Source organism: Sphaerodactylus townsendi, linkage group LG02, assembly GCF_021028975.2.
Source record: "Sphaerodactylus townsendi isolate TG3544 linkage group LG02, MPM_Stown_v2.3, whole genome shotgun sequence".
NCBI lineage: Eukaryota > Metazoa > Chordata > Lepidosauria > Squamata > Sphaerodactylidae > Sphaerodactylus > Sphaerodactylus townsendi.
In genome coordinates this window covers 2379166-2404389 of record NC_059426.1, presented here as the reverse complement: position 1 = coordinate 2404389, position 25224 = coordinate 2379166, and the positions used below count along the sequence as shown (strand labels likewise).

The 25224-nt window shown below is 47.5% G+C and overlaps 1 protein-coding gene across 1 annotated transcript in view; it reads left to right on the top strand.

The window, feature by feature from the left end:
- SPAG16 (sperm associated antigen 16) overlaps window positions 1-25224 on the top strand; it is a 464997-nt gene that overhangs the window by 197376 nt on the left and 242397 nt on the right. The window contains exon 11 of the mRNA XM_048484850.1: window positions 4504-4647. Within this exon, the coding sequence (XP_048340807.1) occupies window positions 4504-4647 (144 nt within the window). The remainder of the gene's footprint in view (window positions 1-4503; window positions 4648-25224) is intronic.

The window sequence follows — 25224 nt, the reverse complement described above, 5'->3', positions numbered from 1 at the left end:
AAAGTCAGCATTTTAGCTGAAAAGGGCTGAATTGGTAGTGTGGGCTAGGGAAAACATACTGTTCTTTTTCTCTCGTATGTGCTGAAAGGGGAGTTTCTCAAGTTAAACTGGAATTAAGGAGGAGTAAACTTCAACACAGTAAATTTTGGACAGTTGTCAGACAACAAAATGTTCTGATTCAAAATTATTAAACTTTGTACTTCTACTGAGAATTACCTAGAGATGCTACAAAAAAATCCTTGCTGAAGCTACTAGCTACTACAGTGAAATTTCTAGATGCCATCGTGACCTGGGATTTGTCATGTGTTCTTACATTTTTTTTTACTTCAAAAATGTAATCTTTATAGGAGTCTGGCAAAGATGCATTTTGACTCCAACAGTTCTAGCACTCTATACAAATGACATGAAGTCCTTGCTGTCAAAAGTGAATGTCATGGCTCCATAGGGTGACATCCAGGTAATCTAATGCTGTATGCTTCTGATGTCTTATCATTGACTAGGCAAGGGCTCTGAAACCAAATTGAGCAAGTTATGAAATATTGTGAAATGAAGCTACTTAGCATAAGTCAAAATAAATCTAAATTATTGATGTTCGGAGACAACAAGAAGTCGAGTTTCAGGACTCTGAACCACACGCATGTATTGGGCCTGCTGCCCGTGTCTTCACTGTTGCTGATGGTTAACTAGGGCTTCCCCTGGCTGGAGTCTAGCATGCTGTCGCTCTGGGACCCGGCTGGTGTTTATGATCTCATCCTGGAGGTGAAGACCAAGTGGCTTATTGTAGTAATCTAGTTACTGATAGGAGCACACTGCGGAAACTGCGGGCAAGAGCTTTCTCACCAGATGTTCAGGGGGATACCTGGGGACAAAAGACTAGCAACTTACTGTGCTTTCCAGAACTGACTTTCTCATGTATGATACGTGCTTGTTTACAACAATAAAGACTTCTGAGAGCCATATCAGAGTCCGTTCATTGAGCAAGGAATGGGGATCTAACCACGAGGGATCTTTGGAAGCTGCAGGGAATGGAGTTTGAGCAAGTCTATTCTTATAAATATCTGGATATCCATTTTGATGCATTCATGACATTGAAAATCCATTCAAATGATATAAGTCGCGTTCCACTTCTGTCTAAATCCTTGAGGAAAATTTATTTTATAAAAGATAGTCTTTTTCAGCCCTGCTCGAATTATATAACTCTAAGTTATTACCAACGATCTTGAATGGGCCCATTATGGCAACAGATGATTGTTAAATATCTCGAGAGACTGCAAATGAGTTCTTTTTCCGAAGGACAATGAACATTCCCAGTTTGGTCTCCAATTTTGTAATTAGATAAGAAATTGGGTTGTGCTCCTTATAATCAATCACATGGAAATATGCTGTCTCGGTGTGGTAAAAAATATTCTTGCTAGAAACCCCAAGTTCAGGGATGTCAAACTTATTTGTTAAGAGGGTCAGATATGACATTAATGTGACTTGGTTGGGCAGGGCTGGGGGGTAGGGGTGCGAGCTACCCCAGTTGACCTGGCAAGCCAACCCATACCCCCCGGCAGGTTCCTTAGTCCAGATCAGCGTGGGTAGGGGGTTAGTTTGCCAGGTCATTTTGGAAGCGAGGGGGTGTCTGCCTGGACTGGTGAGCCTGTAGCTAGCTTGCCCGGCCAGGTCAGGAGCAAGGGTGCGTACCTCAGCCGGCTTGGACCAGATCTGGCTCACGGCCACATGTTTGAAACCCATGCCCATGTCCACTACTATGTTTCATTTTTATCATCAAGCCTTAATGTTTTTCTTGGTAAGTGGCAGGAGTTGGGATTTTCAACAAAAGGTAATTTATTTAATTATTAATCTGATTGCTTATTGAATACAGTAAGTGAGGTTATTTTCTTGCAAGGTTGCCCTGGATAGCTTCCTGATTTCTATAGGAAATGTTCTCCGTATTATGAGAATATTTCCACACTTGTTTTATGGTTGCGAACTATTTGATCATCATGATAACTCTAAGTGTAGGAATTTAATTTTATTAGCAAGATGTAAGATGCTCCCAATAACTGAATATATTGAAAGACTTAAAGCTATTCCCTGTTATTCTTCTGGAGCAACAGATGTTGTTACATTTTCCCTTCGTTGTTAAGGCCGGCTGTGATATATTAGGAAATTCTGTACATTCTGACATTCAGTGTTCTGCTAATTATGTTAGTTTGAAATTGTTTTCTAATTATGTGGACTGGTTGGAGGCTGTTGCCAAATTTCTTGCATGTGTTTTTAAATAGTTGTAATATTAAATGATTCCTTGATCTGTTTTTATTTTTTCCAAATCCTAGACATGGAACCAGGGGTTTGGGGGAGGGGGCGCTCAAGCCCCAGGAAGAGCCCCGCCCCAATTGATCTGCCCTAGCCTTACCATCAGAAGTAAGCTAATCTGAAAGTTTAACGCAACCAAAGACCACTTTCAGCAGGGGCAAGGCTGCCACCAGTGGAAAAACAGCCTGTTGCTGCTTTAAAATTAAGACTAGTTTCCTTCTAGGGGAGCAGCAGCCGGTAAGAGACTGAGGGTGGGGGCAAGGCCAGGGAAAGAGCGCCCTCCTGGCCCTGTCTCTGTCCTCAGTCTCCTCCTAGCCACGGTGCCGGTCACTTGAAAGTAAATTAAGCTTCATTTTAAGCCAGAGGCACTTTTTTTTTTGCAACAGCAGAGGGTGCGGAGGCACTGGGAGGAACACCTCTTCCCCTTTCTCTCCCTTTCCCCATTTCTCTCACCCCCCCTCTCTCTCCCCGCATTTCTCTTTCCCCTATTTCTTTTTTCCTCGTTTCTCTCCCTTCCCCCTTTCTCCCCCCTTTCTTTCTCTTCCCTTCTTTCTCTCTGGATGGGGGTACATTATTCAGTGGCAATGTGTGTGAACAAGTACAGGTGGACAGAAAGTTAAATATGAGCATCCAGTGTGATGCAGCAACAAAAAAGGCTAATGTGATCTTGGGATATCAATAGGGGCATAACATCCAGAGTGCAAAAGGTGGTGGGGCACACTTTGCGAGCTTGGCCTGGGTGCCATTTTCTGTAGATATTTCAATTGGAAAGTAAATGGAAAGGATGCTGCTGGAACTTAGTTCCAAACACGTATACTATGAATCAGAGAGAACAGATGACCGTTGTAATAACTTATAATTTAATTCAAAGTTATTAATTGCCTCTCTACATTTGCTTAGCTTTTTTCTCTCGTTACAGTCTGTATTTCTAATTATCATCTATTTCACATCTGTTTAACATTCTTTCTGCACATGCTTGCATTTCCGTCATGCTCTGGAGAGAGCTAAATGGTTTCTAATTCTGCAGAAGGTATATTAATGAATTAGATGCCACCAAAAATGACAAGAGTGGTTTTGTAAATATTGAAACTGATGTGCATAAAGAGGATGTTTGCACGGCACGGGGGACACACCCTCATCACTTCCTCTCACTCAGGTCGACTCGTTCTTCTACACAGGAAATAATTAGACCCTCTGAACAAAGATGAAGCAAACTTTTTGTAAGTCTGAGTTGCCCAACGGAAGCCGAGGACATCTGATTAATGCTGCATACATGGCACTCTTTTGGGGATGAAGTTGTTTCCTTCTTTGGGAACCAGCCCAACCATCCTTGTGTCACCAGCCCGGCTGCTAATTAAACGTTGCTCACTTCTGGTTGTGCAATCCTTGAGAGGCTGGAGCATGCGGTAACTCTGCAATTAACATTTTAAAAGAGGAGGAAGAAACCAATGAATTATACATTCAGCATGATATTCCAGTGGCAAGCACTTATTTTCTTTGATATGTTATCCATGTTATTTTTAACTACCATGCTTGGCACAGATTATTACAGTGAGCACTGAATAATATAGGTGGTAAAATTTAAAGACAAGGTATCTAAATGAAAAACTGCAGAAAGCATACGGAGGACAATGGAATGCGCTGGGCTGGAAGGGTTCGTTTTGTTTCACGTGAGGGGGAACAGATTTCCTATTTTTTTAGTCACCTGGAGAAAAAGGAAAGAAATATCCAAGAGGAAGAGTTATGGAAAGCATCACTATTAACCACTACCCAAATTTTCATGAGGAACGATCCGTGTCTTACCCACCATCCAGTGCCTTCAGAATCGGCTTGGTAGGGATGCCAGCCTCCAGAGGGGGACTCGGGATCCCCTAGAATTGCAGCTCACCTCCAGAGACCAGTTGCCTGGAGAGAACGGGTGCTTTGGAGAGTAAACTTTGTATCGCTGAACGCCACTGAGGTCCCCGTCCTCCCCCAAATCTTCAGGAGTTTTCTAATCTGGCAATCCTACCTTCCCAGATGGGGACTTGGCAACCCAATGTGCTATACCCCTTGAGACAGACCCCTACATCTCCCATCGTGGCTAACCTAGGCAATTCAATTTGGAACAGGTGGCTGTTGCTGCTCTCTCTGGCACATGTGACAAACAACGGCACTATTCTGATAACATTTCTCACCACAAACCCTTTTTCTTTCCTGCAGTTTGGCTTTGCATCCGAGGAAAGACATTGTTGTGACCGCCAGCGATGACCGCCTGTGGAAGATGTGGGCCTTTCCTAGCGGCAACATCATCATGAAAGGCGAAGGCCACACTGACTGGCTGTCCGGGTGCTGCTTCCACCCGAGGTAAGCAGAAGCCACACTGGGAGCCAGCACAGATGTCCTCTGCAGGCCCGTGTGCGCGGCCTCTCCTTGACGGCTGCTTTCTGTTGCTGCGTGGAACCCTCTGCTCTCTGCTGCAGGTGGGGGGATCAATGTTTCTTTGGTGTTTTCTGCTCTGATTGCTTTCGGTGTCTTGTATATTGCAGACTTCGGCCCCCGTGTCTGTGCTGCTGACCAAGGGCGGCCAGCTTCTCAGATCTTGCCACGTTCTGTCTTTCTGTGTTCATCACAGGGACAAGTTAGGTGAATTTAAAATCACTCTTCGGAATTGCAAGTGATTTCTTGTTGTAACGTTTATTTTGAATTCCCCTCAGACTACCTGAAATATCAACACACCCACCATCCAATCAATGCAGCACAATATGGGGTGGGGGGTGGGGAGGACGACGCAAAAGTTCAGATTAGGAAGCCGTCATTTCAGACAGACAGTCTGACAATTAGTTATAAATCACACATGTGACTTAATTTTATTTTGCAGGAAGAAGGTGTTTGTATAAGGAATCCAGCCCAAGTTAACCATGTTAAATTTCATCATTTTTAATGGGAACGTTTTTGATTTGACCTTAACACATTCATTGGAGTCAGTCACACCTAAAGGAGCCAAATTGTACCATATACAGGACAATAGGTATTTGTGGGTGTGTGGACTATTTTTATAAAAGTGCACACTCTAAGGGCAACTTTATACAAATTGGAAGTTTTCTTAAATGTTTCATCAGACATGATGCCATGTTTGAAAAGAGATGAGAGCTGGAAAACCTAAAATCCAGCATTTTTTTAGAGCTCATTTTTTTAGTTATGTGTGGCTCTGATTTGGTTTGGGGATACAAGGGGAAGGGAGAAGAGCCTCCGCCATGCTATATTTATACACAATTACCTTCTTTTTTCTTCTTCAATGGGCTACTATTAGCATGGGCGGGATCAGTTGGTAAAAGCCCTCAAAGCTAGAAAAACCTCAGCATCCATAGCAAAGTTAACTCCCCCCCCCCCCGCAGTGACACACAAGCATGGCTATAAGTGTTCAAAAAGATGGTTGGAGACCCACCTTGGTGGACCATAAGGTTGGAGAAGTGAGCCTGTACGATACCTTGGAGACAGAATACAGATTTGTGGTTGTGGTATCATCACCATTATGTTGCTCATGTGCATGGGAGTTTTGCAATGTCTGAACGGAACATCCTACCCAGCTCCCTGGGTGATAAGAGGGACCAGCTGCTGCTGCTGTGGGTAACTGGGGCACTACCTGGTTGGGTGCTCCCATCAACTCTGCTGCCATCGCCTCCTTCACTGTGATGCCACTAACTACAGGAGTGTGGGTAATGGGGGGGCAGGGGGGATAATGGGGGCAGTGCAGACAACCCCAGTTGAATTCATTGTGAGTCCTTGGGAAAGAGAGGCCTTGGAGTAGCTTCATTTCCTGCTTCTGGAGTCAGCCATTACTCAGCTCTGGTTGCGAGCAGCTGCTTGCCAGCTGCAGGACTTTCTGTAGGAGATGCTGGGGGACCCCGGCTACACATTCCAACCCTTGGAGTTGTCCATTTGGGGTAGGACAGCAGTGTCTCGCCTGACTCTGTTGGTGATTTTAATTGTTGAGACTGGGTGGTGGGAGGCCCGCCCCTGAAAGTGGCAGTTCTTACAGTCAGCTGTGGTCAGCCATGGAAATGGTGGCATTGGATGCTTTTGTACCATGCTTGTTCATTCATCTGTGATCCACCCAGGTAGTAGTCAGGGACAGAGGCATATCTACGGAAAATGGAGCCCGTAGACAAAATCTGAATGTTTCGCCCCCTGGCTCCCAGGTCTATCGCCTGGAGCTGGAGCCAGTGTCCAGGTCTACCACCTGGAGCAGGCACTGATGTCCTGGTCTTATGCTTGGAGCTGGCGTCCAAGTCTACCTCCTGGAGCCGGCGAGCATGGCCCGGGCCCGACGCCCCCCCCCACATTATTAAATGGAATGTACCCAGGGACATGTGATATCCCCTGTCCCTCTGGCAGATACGCCCCTGCTCAGGGAGATAAGTTGCTAAGCTTATGCAACGTTCTTGAGTAAGAGATAGTAGAATTGTATCATCCTGCAGGCCTTGATGTATTTAACAAGTCTACATGCCCTGAGGCCTGTGGAACTGGAATTGAGGTCTGAGGCCTTGATGAGAAATTTTTCATTTAGAAAATGCTGGCAGAGATTTCAGGAAATGGTTTCTATAGATTTTTGGCTTTCAGCACCCTGGATCAACTGTAGGCAAAGTTCTGTTTGCAGCAAATCTCGCAGGGATCCTTGAATATTATTGGCTCTGAAGAAGGTCAGAAGTCAGAGCAGCTGGGAACGGTTGAGACAAACACCAGGTGTGGGAGAAAGGTAATCAAAAGCATGAATCAAACATGAAAGCATTTTGGTTAGGATTTCCCAGAGAAATGAAACATTCTGACTTCTAGAGGGAAAAATCTCACTTGTATCAATATTGGGTCTGAGGGTTCAATGATTAACGTACTTTGATGTACATGAGTCAAGTCAGGTTGGAATTTAAGGGAAAGAAGATCGATGAGGAGTTTCAGCTCCCAGGGATTTAAATAGTCAAACAAATCCATAAGGCTGTGGAGATTACCTTAATTTCCTAACATACAACCTGGAATGTCAGAAGTCACACACTGCTCCCTATGCATTTAAATCCTCTTGCTATGGGGTCACCCTATCCATTTAGGCACTTGGTTGGTCTACACTAAACATATTCCTTGTACATCAGTTGAAACATCACATTATCAGTCAAGGAACCCTAAAGGACTCCTTTGGGCAGCTGCCTGAACATAAGGGGATAGCTGTCACTCAGCCTCATTTCTTGAGAAGGACTATGTACTGACAGTGACTGTTTGGACCAGGCTAAGGATTCATCATCACTTATGTTCGAAGATATAGTCTGATTGGAGTTAGGGATGGTCCTTAGGCAACTTCCTGATGTTCTGGGATGAGCCTTGAGGTTGAATTTCTTGTCAGATTTGAATCCCAACAAATAGCATGTTCAATGTATTGTCGAAGGCTTTCACGGCCGGAATCACTTGGGTGCTGTGTGGTTTAGAAACAGTAGGGCCGTACCTAGTAGCATTCTCTCCTGACGTTTCGCCTGCATCTGTGGCTGGCATCTTCAGATGATCCTCTGAAGATGCCAGCCACAGATGCAGGCGAAACGTCAGGAGAGAATGCTGCTAGAACACGGCCATACAGTCCGGAAACCACACAGCACCCAAATAACATGTTAATTGAAATCTTCTATTACTTCCCTCCTTTCTGAAAGTTTGGTCATCTGTTCCAGGAAGGTGTCATCCAACTCTTCAGTCTGACTTGGGGGTCTGCAATAGACCCCCACAATAAGATGTTCTTACTGGAACATCTAGTAGGAACCGGATTACGCCGGTCCTATACCAACTTCACTGGCTGTTGATTGCGTACCAGAGCATATTCAAGGTCTTGGTATTAACCTTTAAGGCCATTAGCGGTCTTGGACTTGCATACCTGAGGGACCGCGTCTCCCAGTATTGCCATGTTTGGTCCCTCTGCTCCTCGGAGGGAAATCTTTTGGAGGTCCCTGGCCCACGGGATATCCGGCTGGCCACCTTGATCTCATTCAGGAACCCAACAGCATGGAACTGGAACCCAACAGCATGAGATGTCCAAAAAAGCACAGTTCAGTAGGACTGGGATTACAGGATTGGACAAAATGCATACAAAAGAAGAACTCTATGGCATTACAGAAAGGGGATAACAATTCAAAAGTAATTTGTTTACATTAACTTGACAAACCTATAAAATAGGTCGAATTTAACCTTTCCCATAATGCGCACCTTGGAAAGAACGGCTTGCCCAGAACTACCTTATCAGGTATTATCAGTAACAGCCCACTCCCTTGGCCATACCAGACCAGCTTCCAACGACTGAATGTCAGGGGGATAGTATCTATGTGATGGAGATGTATTCCTGAATCAATATAACTGTTTAAAACAACAAACCAATGCTGCTAAAGATCTATGTAACCCCTGCCATTTGAGGCATTCTTTCCTTGATCCTTACTTTATGGCTTCACATGCTTTGTAGATAACTAGGCCTCCCCTAGCCATCTGGTCCCATGAGAGAAAGAATAGCAACCGTTATCTCATGGGGTAGGAAGCCAGGTGGCTCTCTCTTATTGTGTGCTGCCGATCTTGGGGCAGCTTCTTGTAAGGAATTCCATAGAAGCAGAAATAAAAGGCTCTTTGGTGTAAAAGACCGTTTATTCAGACATCTTAGAAAGCTCAAGTACACGCAGTGGCAGGAATGACACTTCCCGCCAGAAGCACAGGTTATAACTCTGTCCATCCCATCCCCCCTCCCGGATTCCCATGGGAACGGAGGTCTCATCTCCCTCGCAGAGATAAGGTCTCCGCCGAAGAAGCTGGCCCATCGCCCGGGCTGTGGAATGTACTCTGCCAGGCGGCTGCCTTCTCTCTATCAACACCATTGAATCCTTTACACTCTGCCTCCCTTAAAGAAGACCCCCCCCCCCCAGGTTTATGCGGAAAGGCGCGGTGGAAAGCAGAAATAAGGGTGGGGGCGTCAATATTTTCGGAATAAACCCATTGATTATAACGCAGAGGAACATCCCACCCAAGAGACTCACATTGCTGCCATGCGATAAAAGAGAGAGTCCAGTATGGCGCCAATTTCGCAATGCCTGTGGCCATCAATAACAGTCTGTGGGGGTCCCTCCGGCGGGTCGTACAGGCATCGGAAACGGGAGCCTCCTTGGAGTAAACTGGAAATGGAAGACAGGATGAATGTTACTAAGAGAGTTAGGGTAAACTAATCGGGCAGTGACATCATTAATCACTTTAGTAATCTGGAAAGGTCCCACGAATCCTTTGCCCAGTTTGGAAAATTTATGCACGCCTCTGAGATTTTTGGTAGACAAATACACCCAAGTTTCACACGCAGAGGGAAATCTGAAGGTGCTTATCCTCATTGCAGCTTTTGGGAATCCTTAGCCTGTTGTAAGGCAGTCTGGACCAATTTCCACCCCTCGGTTAGGATCTAAATCCATTGTTGAAACTCTGGAGGATCCAATGCTTCCGCAGGTAGTTGCGGCAACGGTGGGAAGGAGCGACCAGACACAATTTCAAAGTGGGGTTTTTTTGTACTGCTATGAACCGCATTGTTATAGGCGAATTCCGTAAACGGAATGAGCTTGGACCAATTGTCTTGGTGGTAGTTGGTGTAACAACGTAAATACTGCTCTAGGGTTCTGTTCGTGCTCTTCCACTCCACCGCCACTTTGAACGTGGTAGGGGGCTGGCAACCGCCGGGGCGGCCCCTAACAACCCTTGTAGAAAAGCTTTCCAGAACTTCGAAATGAATTGAGGGTCATGGGTCGGAGACCACCTTAACGGGGGCGGAGTGTAGACGGTAAATATGCTGAATGAACAGACGAGCCAACTTAGGGAGCCGGAGGGGATGGAAGCTACCATGGAATGAAATGGGCTTGTTTAGGAAAAATAAGTCCACCACCACCCACAAGACCGCAGGTTACAAGGACTTTCTGGCAAATCTGTAATAAAAATCCATGGAGATGTGACTTCCCAGGGGCTGGAGGCCACCGGGAGAGGTTTCAACAGACCATGGGGCTTTCCCGGAACGGTCTTGGCTTCTGCACAAACAGAGCAACCTTTATTACATCGTCCCATCGTCCTTGCGCATCGCGCGCCACTCAGAATTGACGGCGGGCCAAAATGCAGAGTCTTTAGAAAGCCAAAATGTCCAGCCGAAGGGCATCGTGGTATTCCTCGAGAACTAGTTTGGCGGAGGGAGGGGAGGCACATACCACCAATCCCCCCGCCGCAAAACGCCATTCTCCAAACGCACCAGAGTCGCCTTCCTCCGCCGGAGGCTCGCGTCGCCCCGCCTCCTCAAGTTCCCGTAGGAAAGGAGAGACCAGGCTGGGAATGGGCGGAGAAGGAGGAGTGGATGTCTGAGATCGGGTGACAGCCAGCCCCAATTGGGAGGGGGAGAGAACAGTGCGTGGAATGTCCCGTAAGCCGGCTCCACCCCCCTCCCCGGGTAGGCGCGAGAGCGCATCAGCCAGTTTATTGGTTTTTCCGGGGAAAAAATGGACCGTGAAAGAGAAACGAGAGAAGAAATCGGCCCAACGAAGTTGCTTTGCGGACATCTTGAGGGGGGTGGAGAGGGCGGCCAAGTTCTTGTGATCCGACCAAACTTGAAAGGGGTGTTTAGCCCCCTCCAGCCAGTGGCGCCAGGTGGAGAGGGCTACTTTGATGGCCGCAGTCTCTTTATCCCCCACAGTCCAGTTGAGTTCAGCACCAGAGAATTTCTTTGATAAATAAGCACACGGAACCAGCCTATCATCTTTATTTCTCTGCAACAGGGCTGCTCCAAGCGCTTTGTCCGAGGCATCCACGTGAACCACAAACGGGAGATCTGGGTCAGGGTGCTTTAGGATAGGTTCGGTGGTAAAAGCAGACTTTAAAAGCTGAAAGGCTGTTTGACACTCTTCAGACCAGGAAAGGGGGGCCCCGGGCTTGGCGGACAGTGGATCTTTACCCTTAGTGCGCAAGAGGTCTGTGAGAGGGAGAGTCAGCTCAGCGAATTGGGGTATAAAGTCACTATAGAAATTAGCAAAACCTAGAAAAGATTGGAGTTCTTTTCGGTTGGTGGGCGCCGGCCATTGGAGGACTGCATCAATCTTAGCAGGATCCATTTGCAGGCCCTCGGGCGAGATCCGGTAACCCAAATAGTCAATAGAGGTTTGGTGGAAACAGCACTTGGAAAGTTTGGCAAAGAGGGAGTTGTTGAGCAAGCGTTTCAATACTTCCCGAACCAATGCTTCATGCTCTTCCATGGTTTGTGAATAAATTAAAACGTCATCTAAGTATACCACTACTCCCTTGTACAATAAATCATGGAGAACTTCGTTGATAAGGGCCATAAAAGCCCCGGGGGCCCCACTTAACCCGAACGGCATTATTAAGTATTCAAACTGTCCAAACTTTGTGTTAAATGCAGTCAAGTGTTCATAGCCTTCAGCAATTCTGACCCTGTAGTAAGTCTCAAGTCCAACTTAGTAAAAATACGTCCCTTGCCCAATGCGTCTAAAAGGTCCTTGATCAAAGGCAAAGGGTATTTATTGGACAGGGAGACTGCATTGAGACCTCGGTAATCTGTGCAGAGCCGTAAAGACCCATCTTTCTTTTTTACAAACAAAACAGGAGCAGCATGTGTGTGTTTGGTAGCCCGCCGTATGAACCCGCGAGCGAGGTTCTTGTCTAAGAAGGCACGAAGTTCCTTCTCCTCATTGGGACTCATACGGTAGATTCTACCTTTGGGCAGTTGCGCCCCTGGCTGTATTACGATTTTGCAGTCAGTGTCTCTATGGGGTGGCAACTGATCGCATTCTTGCTCCTGAAATACCCTGGCTAGATCTTGGTACGCCGGTGGGATGCCAGGAGAATCGGGAGCAATCGCTGATGAAGCCAGGGGGGGGGGTGTCGAGTTTTCCCCCCAATTCAGGTGTTCCCCGCAGGGAGGGTCAGTGAATTCCAAGATCCTTTCTTTCCAAAGGAATTTTGGTTCATGTAACAACAACCATGGCATGCCCAGAACTATGGAGTGTTTGGCCACTGGCGCCAGAATAAAACTAATTTTCTCCCAATGGTCGGCGCAGCGGAGGAGAACCGGTTGCGTTTTGAACTGGGCCGGACCTTCGCTCCCGAGAGGACTGCCGTCCATTTGGGTGAAGGGTATGGGCTTAGCCAGGGGGATTTGGTCTAGACCTAGCTCCTCCGCCACCTGGGGCCTCATTAAACAATGGGAGCAGCCAGAATCCACAAGGGCTGAGGCTATAATACGAGTATGCTTAGCGGGGTTGGCCAGAAACGCTTGGATTGTAATGGGAGCGCTGCCTTCACTCACCGCGTCTGGAGTCGAACCCATGTCCATTGGGGCTGAAGAAAGGCAAACTGCTGCGTCCCCCTCCTCCGGGTCGCCTTCGATGACTGCTTTAGATGAGCCCGTTGGGGGCGGTCCAGATTTGCGCGGTGGCTTGGCAGATGGGGTGCGTGCGGCCGGAGTGGTTGGCCTCTGTTTTTTCGGGCAGTTGGCGGCTAGGTGACCGGGACCTCCGCAGTAAAGACACAATCCCAGCCGGCGACGGCGCTCGGAGGTGGTCTCGGTAGGAGCGGCTGGACTTGGCTTGGTGGACGCAGTGGCCGGCTTCGGGCGTGGGCGGCCTCCGGCACGAGCGTACTCCAAGCGAGACGCTACTTGGGATCCCAATGTAATCCAATCAGCAATAGTGCGGGGGACCCGAATTAAAAACACTGTTTCACGCAGCTTGCTGTCGACAGCATCTGAGAAGTATTCGCATTTCATGCGCTCAGGCCACTCTGGAGGGAGCCGAGCAGCCGCCGCACGAAATTCACGGGCAAATTCTGCAAACGAGCGGTTGCCTTGCTGGATAGTTTTGATGGTGCGGATAGCTTCATTTTCCGCACCTGGATCTTGGAAGCGAGCCCTCAAGGCTTGGAGGAATGCGGGCACCGTGCGAGAATCTTCATCTTGCAGGTCCAAAAGAGTCACAAACCAGTCGGCTGCTGCCCCATCCAGGACTGAGCCGATGTCCCGTATTTTTTCGCGCTCAGACCGGTATAAATCATCATAGTCCTCCATGTGGGCATCAAGTTGCAAAATGAAGTAGGGAAGTTTGGAAGCGGTCCCATCGAAACGGGCAGGTATTGGAGGTCTGTAGTAACCCCTTTCCACGGCTCTTGGCGCCCGCAGGGGCGGCGGTTGCGCAGGTTGAGCGGGCTGAGGCTGCGGTTGCGCAGGGGGGGCCGGAATCGGTGGAGGTATCAGCGCCGGTGCCGCTGGTGTTCCGGTGGGAGCCGGTCCTCGGAAGGTGGCTGGACCCAGCAGCGTCGCCCCTCGGGTGCCGTCTGTACCCGTGACAGCATAAACTCCAACTTGGGTTGCCCTGGTCTGCTGCTTCCTCAGTTCCCTCTCCAAGGCAGCCAGCTCTCTCTCCTTGCGGGTCAATGCATCCTGGTGCGCGCATGCAAGGCTGCTTTCTCTCGCTCTAATTTAGCCAGTTCGGCCCCGCTGCTGAACAGCTGCAGTAAGTTCACGGAAAGTGCGCAAGGCCTGAACACTCTCACGCTGGACGCTGTAAGTTCAGTTTGGAGTGTTCCAGGACTCTTATCATGGACTGGATAGATTCTGCGCATATTGCCGCTTGGAGCGCATCCTTGGCACGGTCCACCTCGAGTTGGACTTCTTTGCGCTTCGCTGCTCCCGGTCTCTCTGCAGGTTTTCACGCTTCTGCTGCAGCTGTTCTCGTTCCTCTTCCCATAGCTGGCGTTCACGGGCCCATGCTTCTTGGGCATCTCGCAGAAGTCGGCCCACTTCCTCATCCCAGCTCTTCTTCGATGGGGAGAGGGAACAGATCCGGCTGGGAGGGCAGGCTTTCTCCGTGACTCGCCGCCTGGACGCGGAGGCATCGCGTCTACCGGGTATTCCATCGGCATCTCAGGTGTAGCCGCTGGTCCGGGATCAGGGGGGTCCGATCGGAAGATTCGCACGGATACCCCTCCCAACTCCCTGGTATAGTCCCAGTGTCACCGGTGGTCTTCGGACGGGCCCCAGTGCTGTGCCACAGTGGTTCTTTGGGAGCATCACCAAAATACGAAGTCCAGGAATCGCTCAATGGACTCCTGGGTTGCCGCATGAAAGGTGGTCAGGCCCGTCTCCTCCGCAATAGGTTGCATCTGAGGTTTATAATCCATATTTAAAACGGGTAGATAGTCCGGATCCACAGGCGCTCGATCCATAGACAGCGCCCCAAACCACTCACAAGTCCCTCATGGTCGCTCTTCACGCCCCTCGCTCCAACGGAGTAAAGGAAGACTCGCGGTTGATACGGTGGACGGGAAAGAGTCACCAGCGGTGCATCCGTTCTCCCGCCGGTTCCGCCAGATCCAGAAGGGAAAGCGCGGAGCCCTTCCTTGGGGGCTACCGCGCCTTCCCCTGCAGAAACATCATCATCCAACCTCTCCATGCCGAGGCACCCTGTGAGGTCCACTGCACTAGGAATATAGGTGAATTAGGATTCCTGCCACAATGTAAGGAATTCCATAGAAGCAGAAATAAAAGGCTCTTTGGTGTAAAAGACCGTTTATTCAGACATCTTAGAAAGCTCAAGTACACGCAGTGGCAGGAATGACACTTCCCGCCAGAAGCACAGGTTATAACTCTGTCCATCCCATCCCCCCTCCCGGATTCCCATGGGAACGGAGGTCTCATCTCCCTCGCAGAGATAAGGTCTCCGCCGAAGAAGCTGGCCCATCGCCCGGGCTGTGGAATGTACTCAAGGTTAGGCGGCTGCCCTTCTCATCAACACCATTGAATCCTTTACACTTCTGGGGCTGTTTTTTGTTTGTTTGTCTTTCATGACTTCTTGGTGAAACGGGAGGGAGGACTTACAACGGGGAATAAAGGGGAGGGCAAAGGCCAGGTTTGTCAGAACTGGCTTTGCCAAGCTTGGGTGCTCCCTTACCTCAACAGTAAACACCACTGATCAACACCTCAGAGTCTGTTCGAGAGCTAACATTGACAAATGACCGAACTTTGATGAGCACAAAGTACCCCCCACTCATTCGGGTCTTTCACAACCAGGCACATTCTGCTTTGCCCTCCACAACAGATTGTCTGTTCAACTTGCAGCCAGTTTAGGGGGCTTCCCTGCAATATTTCAGCAGTTCTGACAATCTCGTCTGGCAACAAGATCTCCCCCCTCCTCTACTCTCCCAAATTGCTCAGAATGATGATGCATCTTTGCCACTGCAAGCCTGCAAAGCGAGTTCTGCTGAGAGATCCTGGCCATCAACAGCCATGCAGATATTTATAGGCACAAAATGTGTGAGACATTCACATCCTCATGACGAGGCAAACCAACATTTGGGACATTCATCACAGTGCTCTTCAAGTGCAGCTGCGACAACTGTTTTTGTCACTGGCATATATTAGATTGGGGGTCCTTCACATGGTGCCCGGGCATCATGGCACCAGCTAACCCCTTTCCTGGTGGCTCACCCTGTAGCCTCACTTGGCCCCACAACACTCCTGTGACCCTTGTCCCAATATCATAGGACAGGTAGACCTGGAGAGAGCCTGATGGAGCAGGGAACACGTTGACTTCTGTAGGGAAAAAGCCGACCCTAAATGGAAGAAGGCAACAGCGGTAAGCATGGCAGTGCCCTTGTTGTTCTATGATGGAAAGTAGAGCTTCCATTAATCACCCAATGGGAAGAGTTCCACGGGACCACGTCCCTGCTCACCCTCTCAACTTTGGAGTTACAAACAGCTGGGCTCAACTCAGGTTTGGGAGAAGAACAGAAACAAAAGAGTGGTAAAGTAGGTTGTTCTGTGAAAAGAGGCACAGAACCGGCATATATCTGCCCATGAGCAGATTACTGGTTGGTTTCCAGAGGGCTCACCTTCCCTGCGGACCGCCAAGAAAACTGGCTGGATGCTGCAGTCACCCGATTGATCTTTGGCAGGACTTGCCTTCAGCTGATTAGAACTCCAAACAATGTTTTTGTTTGAGTCATATTAAACATTCTTCTTTTCCTTCTCCAGTCCTTTTTCATTAAAACCCATTCTTGGAAAGAGCTCTGCCGACTCTCCCATCATGAACTGCATTGCTTTAATGGCAGGCAAACACCGCCAGAGCCACCTTCTGTTCTTGCCACTCCAAGTCAGACCAGCTCATTTTAATTTTAATAACTGAATGAGAAGGAGAGAAACCTTTTGAAAACTGTGTGATGGTCAAAGACTAATGAATAACCCTCGGAGTCTGCATCGCTGGATGCCATGGCAACAATAGAGGATCAAAAACTTATTAGTATGCCTAGCGGCTGCAAAAAGGAGAGGCCACGCCTCTTCCAGAAAAGAACTGTATGCCCAGAAGACTGGTAAGGACGGCCTCACAAGAAGCGACCACATTTACACCAGACTTCCAGAAGAATTACAAATCCCTGAATTTATTGATTTGGGAATGGTTATCCCGTGTCTCTGTTAGAGGCGCGAGGTGGGTTCAGCTAATTTTACTTTTTAAAGATCCACATAAAAACTGGCACATAAGAAATTACCCTGAGTAATTCACTGTCCCAGCTGGAACAGAACATCCCAAACAGAACATCCCAAACCACCCAATTTCAAGTGTCCTCTGCACCACCACCACCACCAACAAAAAGGCTTTGAAAATAATCTCCAGTGGAGTATTCCAAAGAAGAGGAGAAGAGAAAGAAAAAAAACTCTCCATTTGACAAAGAGCCTCTAGTTCTTTGCTGCTTGTGTCCTGTGGGCACCTTCTGCAATTAGGTGGCTGGCAATCCAGGAGAAGGCCTCAGAGGAGGCCTGAGGTGACCCCTGGAGGGCTCCTGCTGTTACAATTGATTGCCAGACCATGGAGCTCGGTTCCCCTGGAGAAAATGGCTGCTTTGGAGGATGGACTCTATGGCGTTATACCTTGCGGAGGTTCTTCCTCTCCTCAAACCTCACCCTCCCTGGGCCTCATCCCCAAACCTCCAGGTATCTCCCAACCCAGAGTTGGCAACCCCAGCCTTCCTGGTCATAAACCAAAGCTCTGGAATTCCCCATAGAAATTCGTCTGCCCCCGTCTGTGGCTGTTTTTCATCAGCAAGTGAGGACTTGTTTCATTTGGCATTCTCTCCATTATCCCTCCTTCCCAACCAATGTTTTTATGGTCTGTATGCATTTTACTTATTTTGTATATATTTTAGCTGTATTTTTAGACTGTTTTTTGCTTGTTTTAATAATATGTCTTTTGGAGAGGGTTGCTTTTAATGGTTTTTTTAAAATGTGGTTTTACCATGTATGTTTTAAATTCTTGGTTGCCTTGATCGCCCTTGTAAGGACAGAAAGGTTGGAGATAAATGTTATAGAAAAATAAAATCAATAAATTGGTGCTTAGATGCTGTGGTGGAGTTCATGAAGGAGAATAGGGGGAAATGGACGAGATGGAGGTGATGGTGAGCAGACAATTCAGGCTGATTGCCTTGTGTGTTCTTGAGGTCAAGTTATATTATATTATTTATTTATTCTATTCTATTCATATCCTGCCCTTCCCAGTAGGGCTCAGGGCAGTGAACAATAGATAACTATAAAACAGTATAAAAGACATAAAACCCAATAAAAGCACTAAAAACAACTCAGTTCAGATGGCGACTTCCCTCCTTCCTCATCGTGCTCACAGAGGTCAGGAGTAACATTCAGGTCAGGTCAGCTGGCTAAATGTCTGGTGGAAAAGCTCCGTCTTACAGGCCCTGCGGAAACAAGCAGGTCCTGCAGGGCCCTGATCTCATTCGGGAGCTTATTCCACCAGGTAGGGGCCAGTGTCAGGACTGCAACTCCCAACATGCACTGGTTCTCGCCTTTATGGTCTTGGCCCCGATCTGTGCACTGTGCAACCTGCCTTGAGCCCCAGTGAGAAAGGCAGACTGCAATTCAAATAAAGAACCAGCAAACTAATATACAAGACGCAAATGTTAATATTTTCAGTGGAATTCACTAGGTGGCTCAAGGGTGCATCATGGAATGCAGCAATATGGTAGGTTGCATCCAGTGACCCATCAGCAGAACATGACGGGGACTTGCGCTTATGACGGGGCTTCACGGGGCATCCTCAGTCGTCGTCACTCCAGCCAGCATCCAATTCCCTGGTTGGATTCAGCAATACCCGGATACAAGGAAAGGTGGTTCTCTTCTATGTTCGCCTCACCCCTGCAGTCCTTCCTGGTTCTGGGAAAGATTATTCCTGGGGTTTATTCCTGGGCTTGGATGGACTGACAGCCATGTGAGTTGGGACGCTGCACTGGGGAGTGGGAAGGAGGTGAAACAATTTCTTCCTCTTCTGTCAGTGGAGCTCTGCAGACAGAAGCAGCAGAAAGGGCAAAATCATGGGTCTCATGTGCTGCTGCCGAGCAGAGGAAAGATCCACTTTAGTGGCGCTTAATTCCAAAGGCGTGGCATGGGATTGAAGGCCGTGAATCTTTATCCTGTGAACTGTGCAATGTGAGATGATATTTTCTTAAGAAATTAGCAGAGTCTGCTTGAAAAATGATATTCTTCCTGATCTCATTGGGGCTTCCTCTGCTTGTACACAAGTGGAGGAGAGAATAATTCTGGCAGCCCACTCTCCCCCCCCCCCCGCCCCACTTCTTCTACCCTCAAGGTGGAATCTGCCACCTTCTTTTCCTATGGAGCTGGTTGACTGGGAGTTGGCCAAGAAAAGTCTAGAATGGGCATCAGCAGAAAACTCTGCAGAATCTAACAGTGTGGTTTAGAGCTCCATAGAAGACCTGGGAGCCATCAGTGACAGTGGCAAAAATCCTCCCTTGCTGCTTTGATGACATCAGTTGGGTCACACCCAGCTTAGTTCTTAAAAGTATTCAGCATTAGTTGACTCCAAAACCAGAGCCTTTAAACTCCCAGGAGCTAATGGTTAGTTGTGATGGTTTTGCAAAAGAAAAAAAAAGGTGTGTGTGTGAAAATTCTCAAATGCATCCTGACTTGAAAACTGGTTGTAACACAGCAGAGATACCAGAATACACTGTCTGGCCCAGCTACTGTGATTGATGCCAGTGGGGTCTTAGGAGCCATGAAGGGTGCCACTTGTCCTCTGGATAAGTCCCTCCCGCTTACTGAACTCTTATAAGGATGTATTGTCAGAGACTTTCACGGCTGGATTCAACTGGTTGTGGTGGGTTTTCCGGGCTGTGTGGCCGTGGTCTGATGGATCTTGTTCCTAACATTTCGCTGGCATCTGTGGCCGACATCTTCAGAGGTGTAACACAGAGGGAAGTCTGTTTCACACTTTAGTTTAGTGTTTAGTGAAGAACATTGAAAGTGATGCTGTTTTAGGGTGGATTCTCCCCCACCCTGAAACAGCATCACTTTCAATGTTTAAACTGGGGACCTCAGATTCTCCCTTTCAATCCATGCTGAAGGGGGTGGATTTAATAACAACAACAACAACAACAACAACAACAACAATCTTTATTAGGCATTGAGAGAATAAAAGAAAGAAAGAAAACAAGCATTGGCAGGAAGGGGGTGGATTTAAAAGGAAAATCTGGGGAAATTTAGGAGGTGCCTGCTGTCAGGGGTGCAATTATTAAGATAGCAGCACCAAAATTTCACAGTATCCTCGTGAGACCCTACTGATGATACCACCCAGGTTTGGTGAAGTTTGGTTCAGGGGGTCCAAAGTTATGGACCCTCAAAAGTGTAGCCCCCATCTCCTATTACAGTGATGGAGAACCTTTTCGAGACCGAGTGCCCAAATTGGAAACAATGAAGGATGGGGCACCCCCTTTGGGAGTCCATAACTTTGGACTCCCTAAACCAAACCTCACCAAACCTGGGTGATATCATCAGGAGAGTCTCCCAAAAAATCCCTGAAAGTTTGGTGCTGCTAGCCTAACAACTGCACCCTCTGCAGGCCAAAAACAGAAAAACACTGAAAATACAAAAAATCCCACAAACGAACCTGCAGTTTTTGCGCCCCCCACAAGGCGGCGCCGTGGGCAACTGCCCACTTTGCCCAATGGGAGGAATGCCTCTGGATGGGGCAACCTTTGTCTTCTCATTCTCCCTCTCTGCTGTGCTAATATTTTTTCGCTTTGCTTCTCAACCTGCTGTTGTCACTCTGGCGGATTCCGCATGGGCCACTACAGAGGCTTACCTATGCCATATATGATGTTGGTGGAGCCCTGGGGCCGTTCGCATGCTGAGGTGCGAGCGGCTGCAGAGCGGCTGCGGCCCATGGAGGTGCCTCCGCTTTCTTTCCCCACAGTTATTGTCTCTCCCTGCGGAGCTTCTCAGGGACAGGGAGGCTTTCCCATGCTGCCCTCTGACTCCCAGGGGTTAAAGGACAGCATGGACGTGCTCCCTGTCAAGTAAGTGTAGGGAAAAATGGAGGTGCTGAAAAGTGGCGCCTTCAACCTGGTGCCATTTGGATGGCGCTAGCTGGGAAACGCTGTTTCTGCCCTGGGGGTGGGTTGGGGGAGGGGGGAAGCACAGCACTGCCTCAATGCAGAGGCAGCAGTCATGCGAGCAGCGCTCCTGGAAAGGTGTTTTCACTGTTCCAAGGGCACTGTTTTTGGCCCATGCGGAATCCGCCTCTGTCAGAAGTGTGGAATGTAGGATGTTTTGACCTTGAGGTGGGGTCATTCTTCCATGAGACAGGAGGGGTGCCATTTCCCCTTGGGCACTGATCGTCAGGGCTGGGGTGACATGACGTGGGGAATAACATGGGGTATCATTGTGGCTGCCAGGCTGGTTATGGTTAGTTCTGGGAATAGAAGTCTAAATGCTTATTCCTGATGGTGTTTCATAATAAAGAAATCAGCTGAATACAGAGTCTTGTTATTGAGGAGTCCAGGGGCACAACACGTGGTTCAAATTTAGCTTTATTTCCCAGCTCATCAACAATTGGGAGTGATCCACACCCACCCCAGGGGGCTCCCTGTGCTTTGGAGACCGTGCAACATGCCTGGGTCCCACAAAACTGAGTTTTCTTGGCTTTTTTAATTCCCCTCCCCCTTTTTGGTTTCAAAAAGTTCATGTATCTGACAAAGTGGGCTTTTGCTTATAAATGCTTATAAATGTTTATGCCGCACCGTGGTTACTAATCGTTTAAATGCCACAACACTCCTTGTCATTTTGGTAGTGGGACACTAACGCATCTGCTCCTCTGAAGTTCTGGAAGTGGATTTAGAGACATGGATATTCTTGTTTTGCAAAGTTCCATCTGGTGAATTTGAAAAGCACCGTTTTTGATCTAAGGAAAATTAGCACAATGTGTTCCCATCTTCTTCTTTTTGAAAGTATCTCAAGCTGTAGACTTTATCTCCTTAAAAGTGAGCTTGGTTATATTTTTAGGAGATAACCTGAACAACTCAGCACACTCTATCAATCTTCTTGACAATGATAATGCCCTCATAAATCAACGTCAAAGAGAGATAAAGCTTCTGAAGACACAAAGTCCAGCTGATTCCAAAGTCTGTCAGGATATAGTTTTTCAGCAAACGTGTGAGGCAGCCTGATTCTTAGGGACCACTCAGTAGCCCATACACTGAGGCCATCAAGCCTCCAATGCTGCAGGGGATTCCCTCCCCATGACTACCAACCCCCCCCCCCATCAGTCAGCTGGCCTGCAGAAGAGATGTACTGGCATGGGGGGGAGGGGGGAAAGCCAAGCCTAATGTGGCAGCAATGTCGCTGGTGACTTCTGGCATGGACCGAAAGTGACATCATACCATCATCAGTAATATGGGACATTCTGGTAGCTGGGGAAAAACTCTCTGGTAGAAGCAGCTTCTGAGATAGAGGCAGCATTGTGCAATGCCCACTCCTGTCAAATCCCTCTGCCCCCAGAGGGGACCCGGGCCAGGGCCTTCACTGCCCTGGCCCCTGCCTGGTAAAACGCTCTCCCTCCAGCCATCCGGGCCCTCTGGGACCTTGAACAGTTCCGCAAGGCCTGAAAACAGAGCTGTTCCACCGGACTTTTGGGGGGCCAGTCGCTGATTGCCTCCCACGCCATCCCCCCACATACCGTCCTCATTGGCCACCATGTGCTGTGCCCAGTCCCCTCCCAGGGAGATAGGAGGTTTGCTTTCAGGTTGCCATCTAAGGTTAGGTTGCTGTTTTTTCCTGATGCTGTATTTAAATTAATTTCTTTTTAATTATTAGATTATGATGTTAATTGTTTTATCTTCTGCACACCGCCCTTTGGGGGTGGGCGGTATAACAAGTTGAACAAATAAATAAATAAATAGACAAACCGTATCTTGCACTCACGCTGATTTTCCTCATTTGCCATCGAAACTGGATCCTAGCAATAGGCCATTGAACTTTCCCACAAGATCCCAAACTGACCTGCCAAGTTCCTCTCTTCGTTGCCTCTCTTACTGTGGCATGGCGAGGGCACTCTGGACCCTTTTTCTAGCAGTTGTCATTTCATTTCCCTGCATATAGTTAAGAAATGCAAACCAAACCAAAACGCCTACTGGAGAATAACTTAGTTTCTTCTGGGGGTGACAAAAAGAAGTCCACCCTTAATATCTGAATGGCTTCTGCTACATGATACTTGCATTGCTCATCCACTCACTGCTTTCCCTGTGTTCAGAAGACAAGACTTCAAGCACAGAATGTCATTGAGTATCTTGGTAGCTTTCGGAGGTTTAATGGCCAAGCTGCCCTCTCAGACCAGTGGTTCCAGAGCTTCCTAACCACAGTGACATTTTTTATTTGTAGTTAAGTCAAACATATTCACCTCTAATGAAGCCATGAAGAGGCTTTAAGGTCTGTGATCTGGCCTTGCTGTTTGAAGGGGCTGTTTGGCAAATTCACCAGACGTGAAGCCTGGAAGTCGTGTCTAGTGGACCTTCATGTTCTCTGTGTAAGAGGAACCTTTGCCCTGAAGGCTCCACTTTGAGGAGAATACTTGAGTGTAAAGCAGATTCCATATGGGCCAAAAACAGCAGTGTGAAAATGGCGTAAAAGGGTTTAAAATGCTGTAAAAGGGTTTACACCGTTTTCACACAGCTGTTTTTGGCCCATGTGGAATTCACTTGACGTTTTGTGTGTGTGTGTGTTTGTGTGCTTAATTCCAGCATTATGAGGATTAGAAGCAGGTGTTCCTGGGAGAAACACAATAGGTGGCCGCAAAGCTTTGGAGTCATTGGGGTTCACTGGTCAACTGTTAGAAATTATTGGACCCCTGGCCTAGATCAAGGATCCCAAGTGGGGTGCTGTGGGCTCCGTGGCTTCCACCAAAACCTTTCCTGGTGCACACCAAGGGTTTTTCGAAAGTGGGAGGGGCTAGGTGGGATGTCTGCCCAGCAGTGCTTGTGATTGCCCATGTGGGGAGGGGAGCACTGGGTGTTGCACCAATGGAACTGTGCAAATCCATTCGTGTTTCTTCTTGCTCACCAAGCCATTGACTATTTTTACTTCACTCGTAGAAAGTACCGAACCAATCCTATGCTTGATCCATTTCTACAGTCAAGTGGAACTGACAGAATAAGCAAGAGGGAGGATGTATGGAAATGTTTTCCTTTTTGGACAAAGCCCTTTAACCAGCCTGCTTGTTGAGTTTATTTTTAAAATGGACCAGGAAGGGTGAACAATGGATGTGATCTATATTTATTTCATTTGTCTGCATCCCCCTCTTTCCATTAAAAAACCCCAAGCCAATATCTCCAGTATTTTTCCTTGTAAAGTGCAGAGCTCGAAAGTGGAGTACACAGGGAGAGAGAAGAGTTTCCCCCACAAAAGACAGCTGCTAGCAGGCTATTTGCAATATCTGACTGTTTTTGAACTTCAGGATTCTTCCCCTCTTGGGAGTGCTTCTCACAGAAAACCGCAATGCCTGTGAAACGCTGGATCTGTGCTTCCTCTCTTAACCCAAAATAGATTTCAAGCATGTTTTTATGTTTCAGCTCATTTAGTAAATATGACTCAGTGTAAAATGACTAACAGAATTTTTACACACAATGCTTAAATTGGCCCTTTTGTCAATCTGTGAAAGAACACTGAATCCACAAATGCGAGGAAGCCTATCTCCTGTCTTACTCATTTTCCATCGCATATTAACAATATTCACTGGTGTCACAAATATTGGGAAAGATTTAAAGACACACACACACACACACCCCACACACAAATTTATGAACATTTATATCCCACCTCACTATAACGTGTAGTGGCTGACAGCAGAATAAATGATAAAAATCAGTAAAATTTTGAAATATCTCTAAAACCACAAATAATGCCATCCACCACCAATAATAACATATTAGACCTAAAAATTAAAAACATCAGAAAATAAAACTCATGAGATTTTAAAAGGAAAAACTTAGAACTGCAATCCTAAACATGCACATTTTAAAGTCCTTTCTTAAGTGTGTTTAAGATTTCAGCCTGAACAGCCAGTGTGATGTAGTAGCTAGAGTGGCAGGCTAGGATCTCAGAGACCCCGGTTTGAATCCCTACCTGGCTGTAAAGCTTGCTAGGTGGACTTGGACCAGTCATTCACTGTCAGCCTAACCTACCTCACTTTCTGGCTGAGAAGATAAAATGGCAGAGACGAGAATCGGAAGCTGCTTTGGGTCCCCAAAGGGGACAAGGCAGGTTATAAATGCTCTTTCAAAAATCATTTCTACTTTTAGTAACTGAGAATTTACCAAACTGCATAACTAGAATGTAGCTATATATATTTTTTCAAATTTAATGATTTCCTAGCATTGAAGTTGCGACTTTAAAGCGGGCCATTTACGCGAAAGGACTACTCAATTATCGAAATCCCTAATCTATAAAGAAAGAATTTGGCCAGATCCATCGAAATTATAGACCAAATCGGTTAACCTGCTTAAGATTCTTTGGGAAAACTTTATACCAAAATACCCTCCTTAGAAATTAAGCTG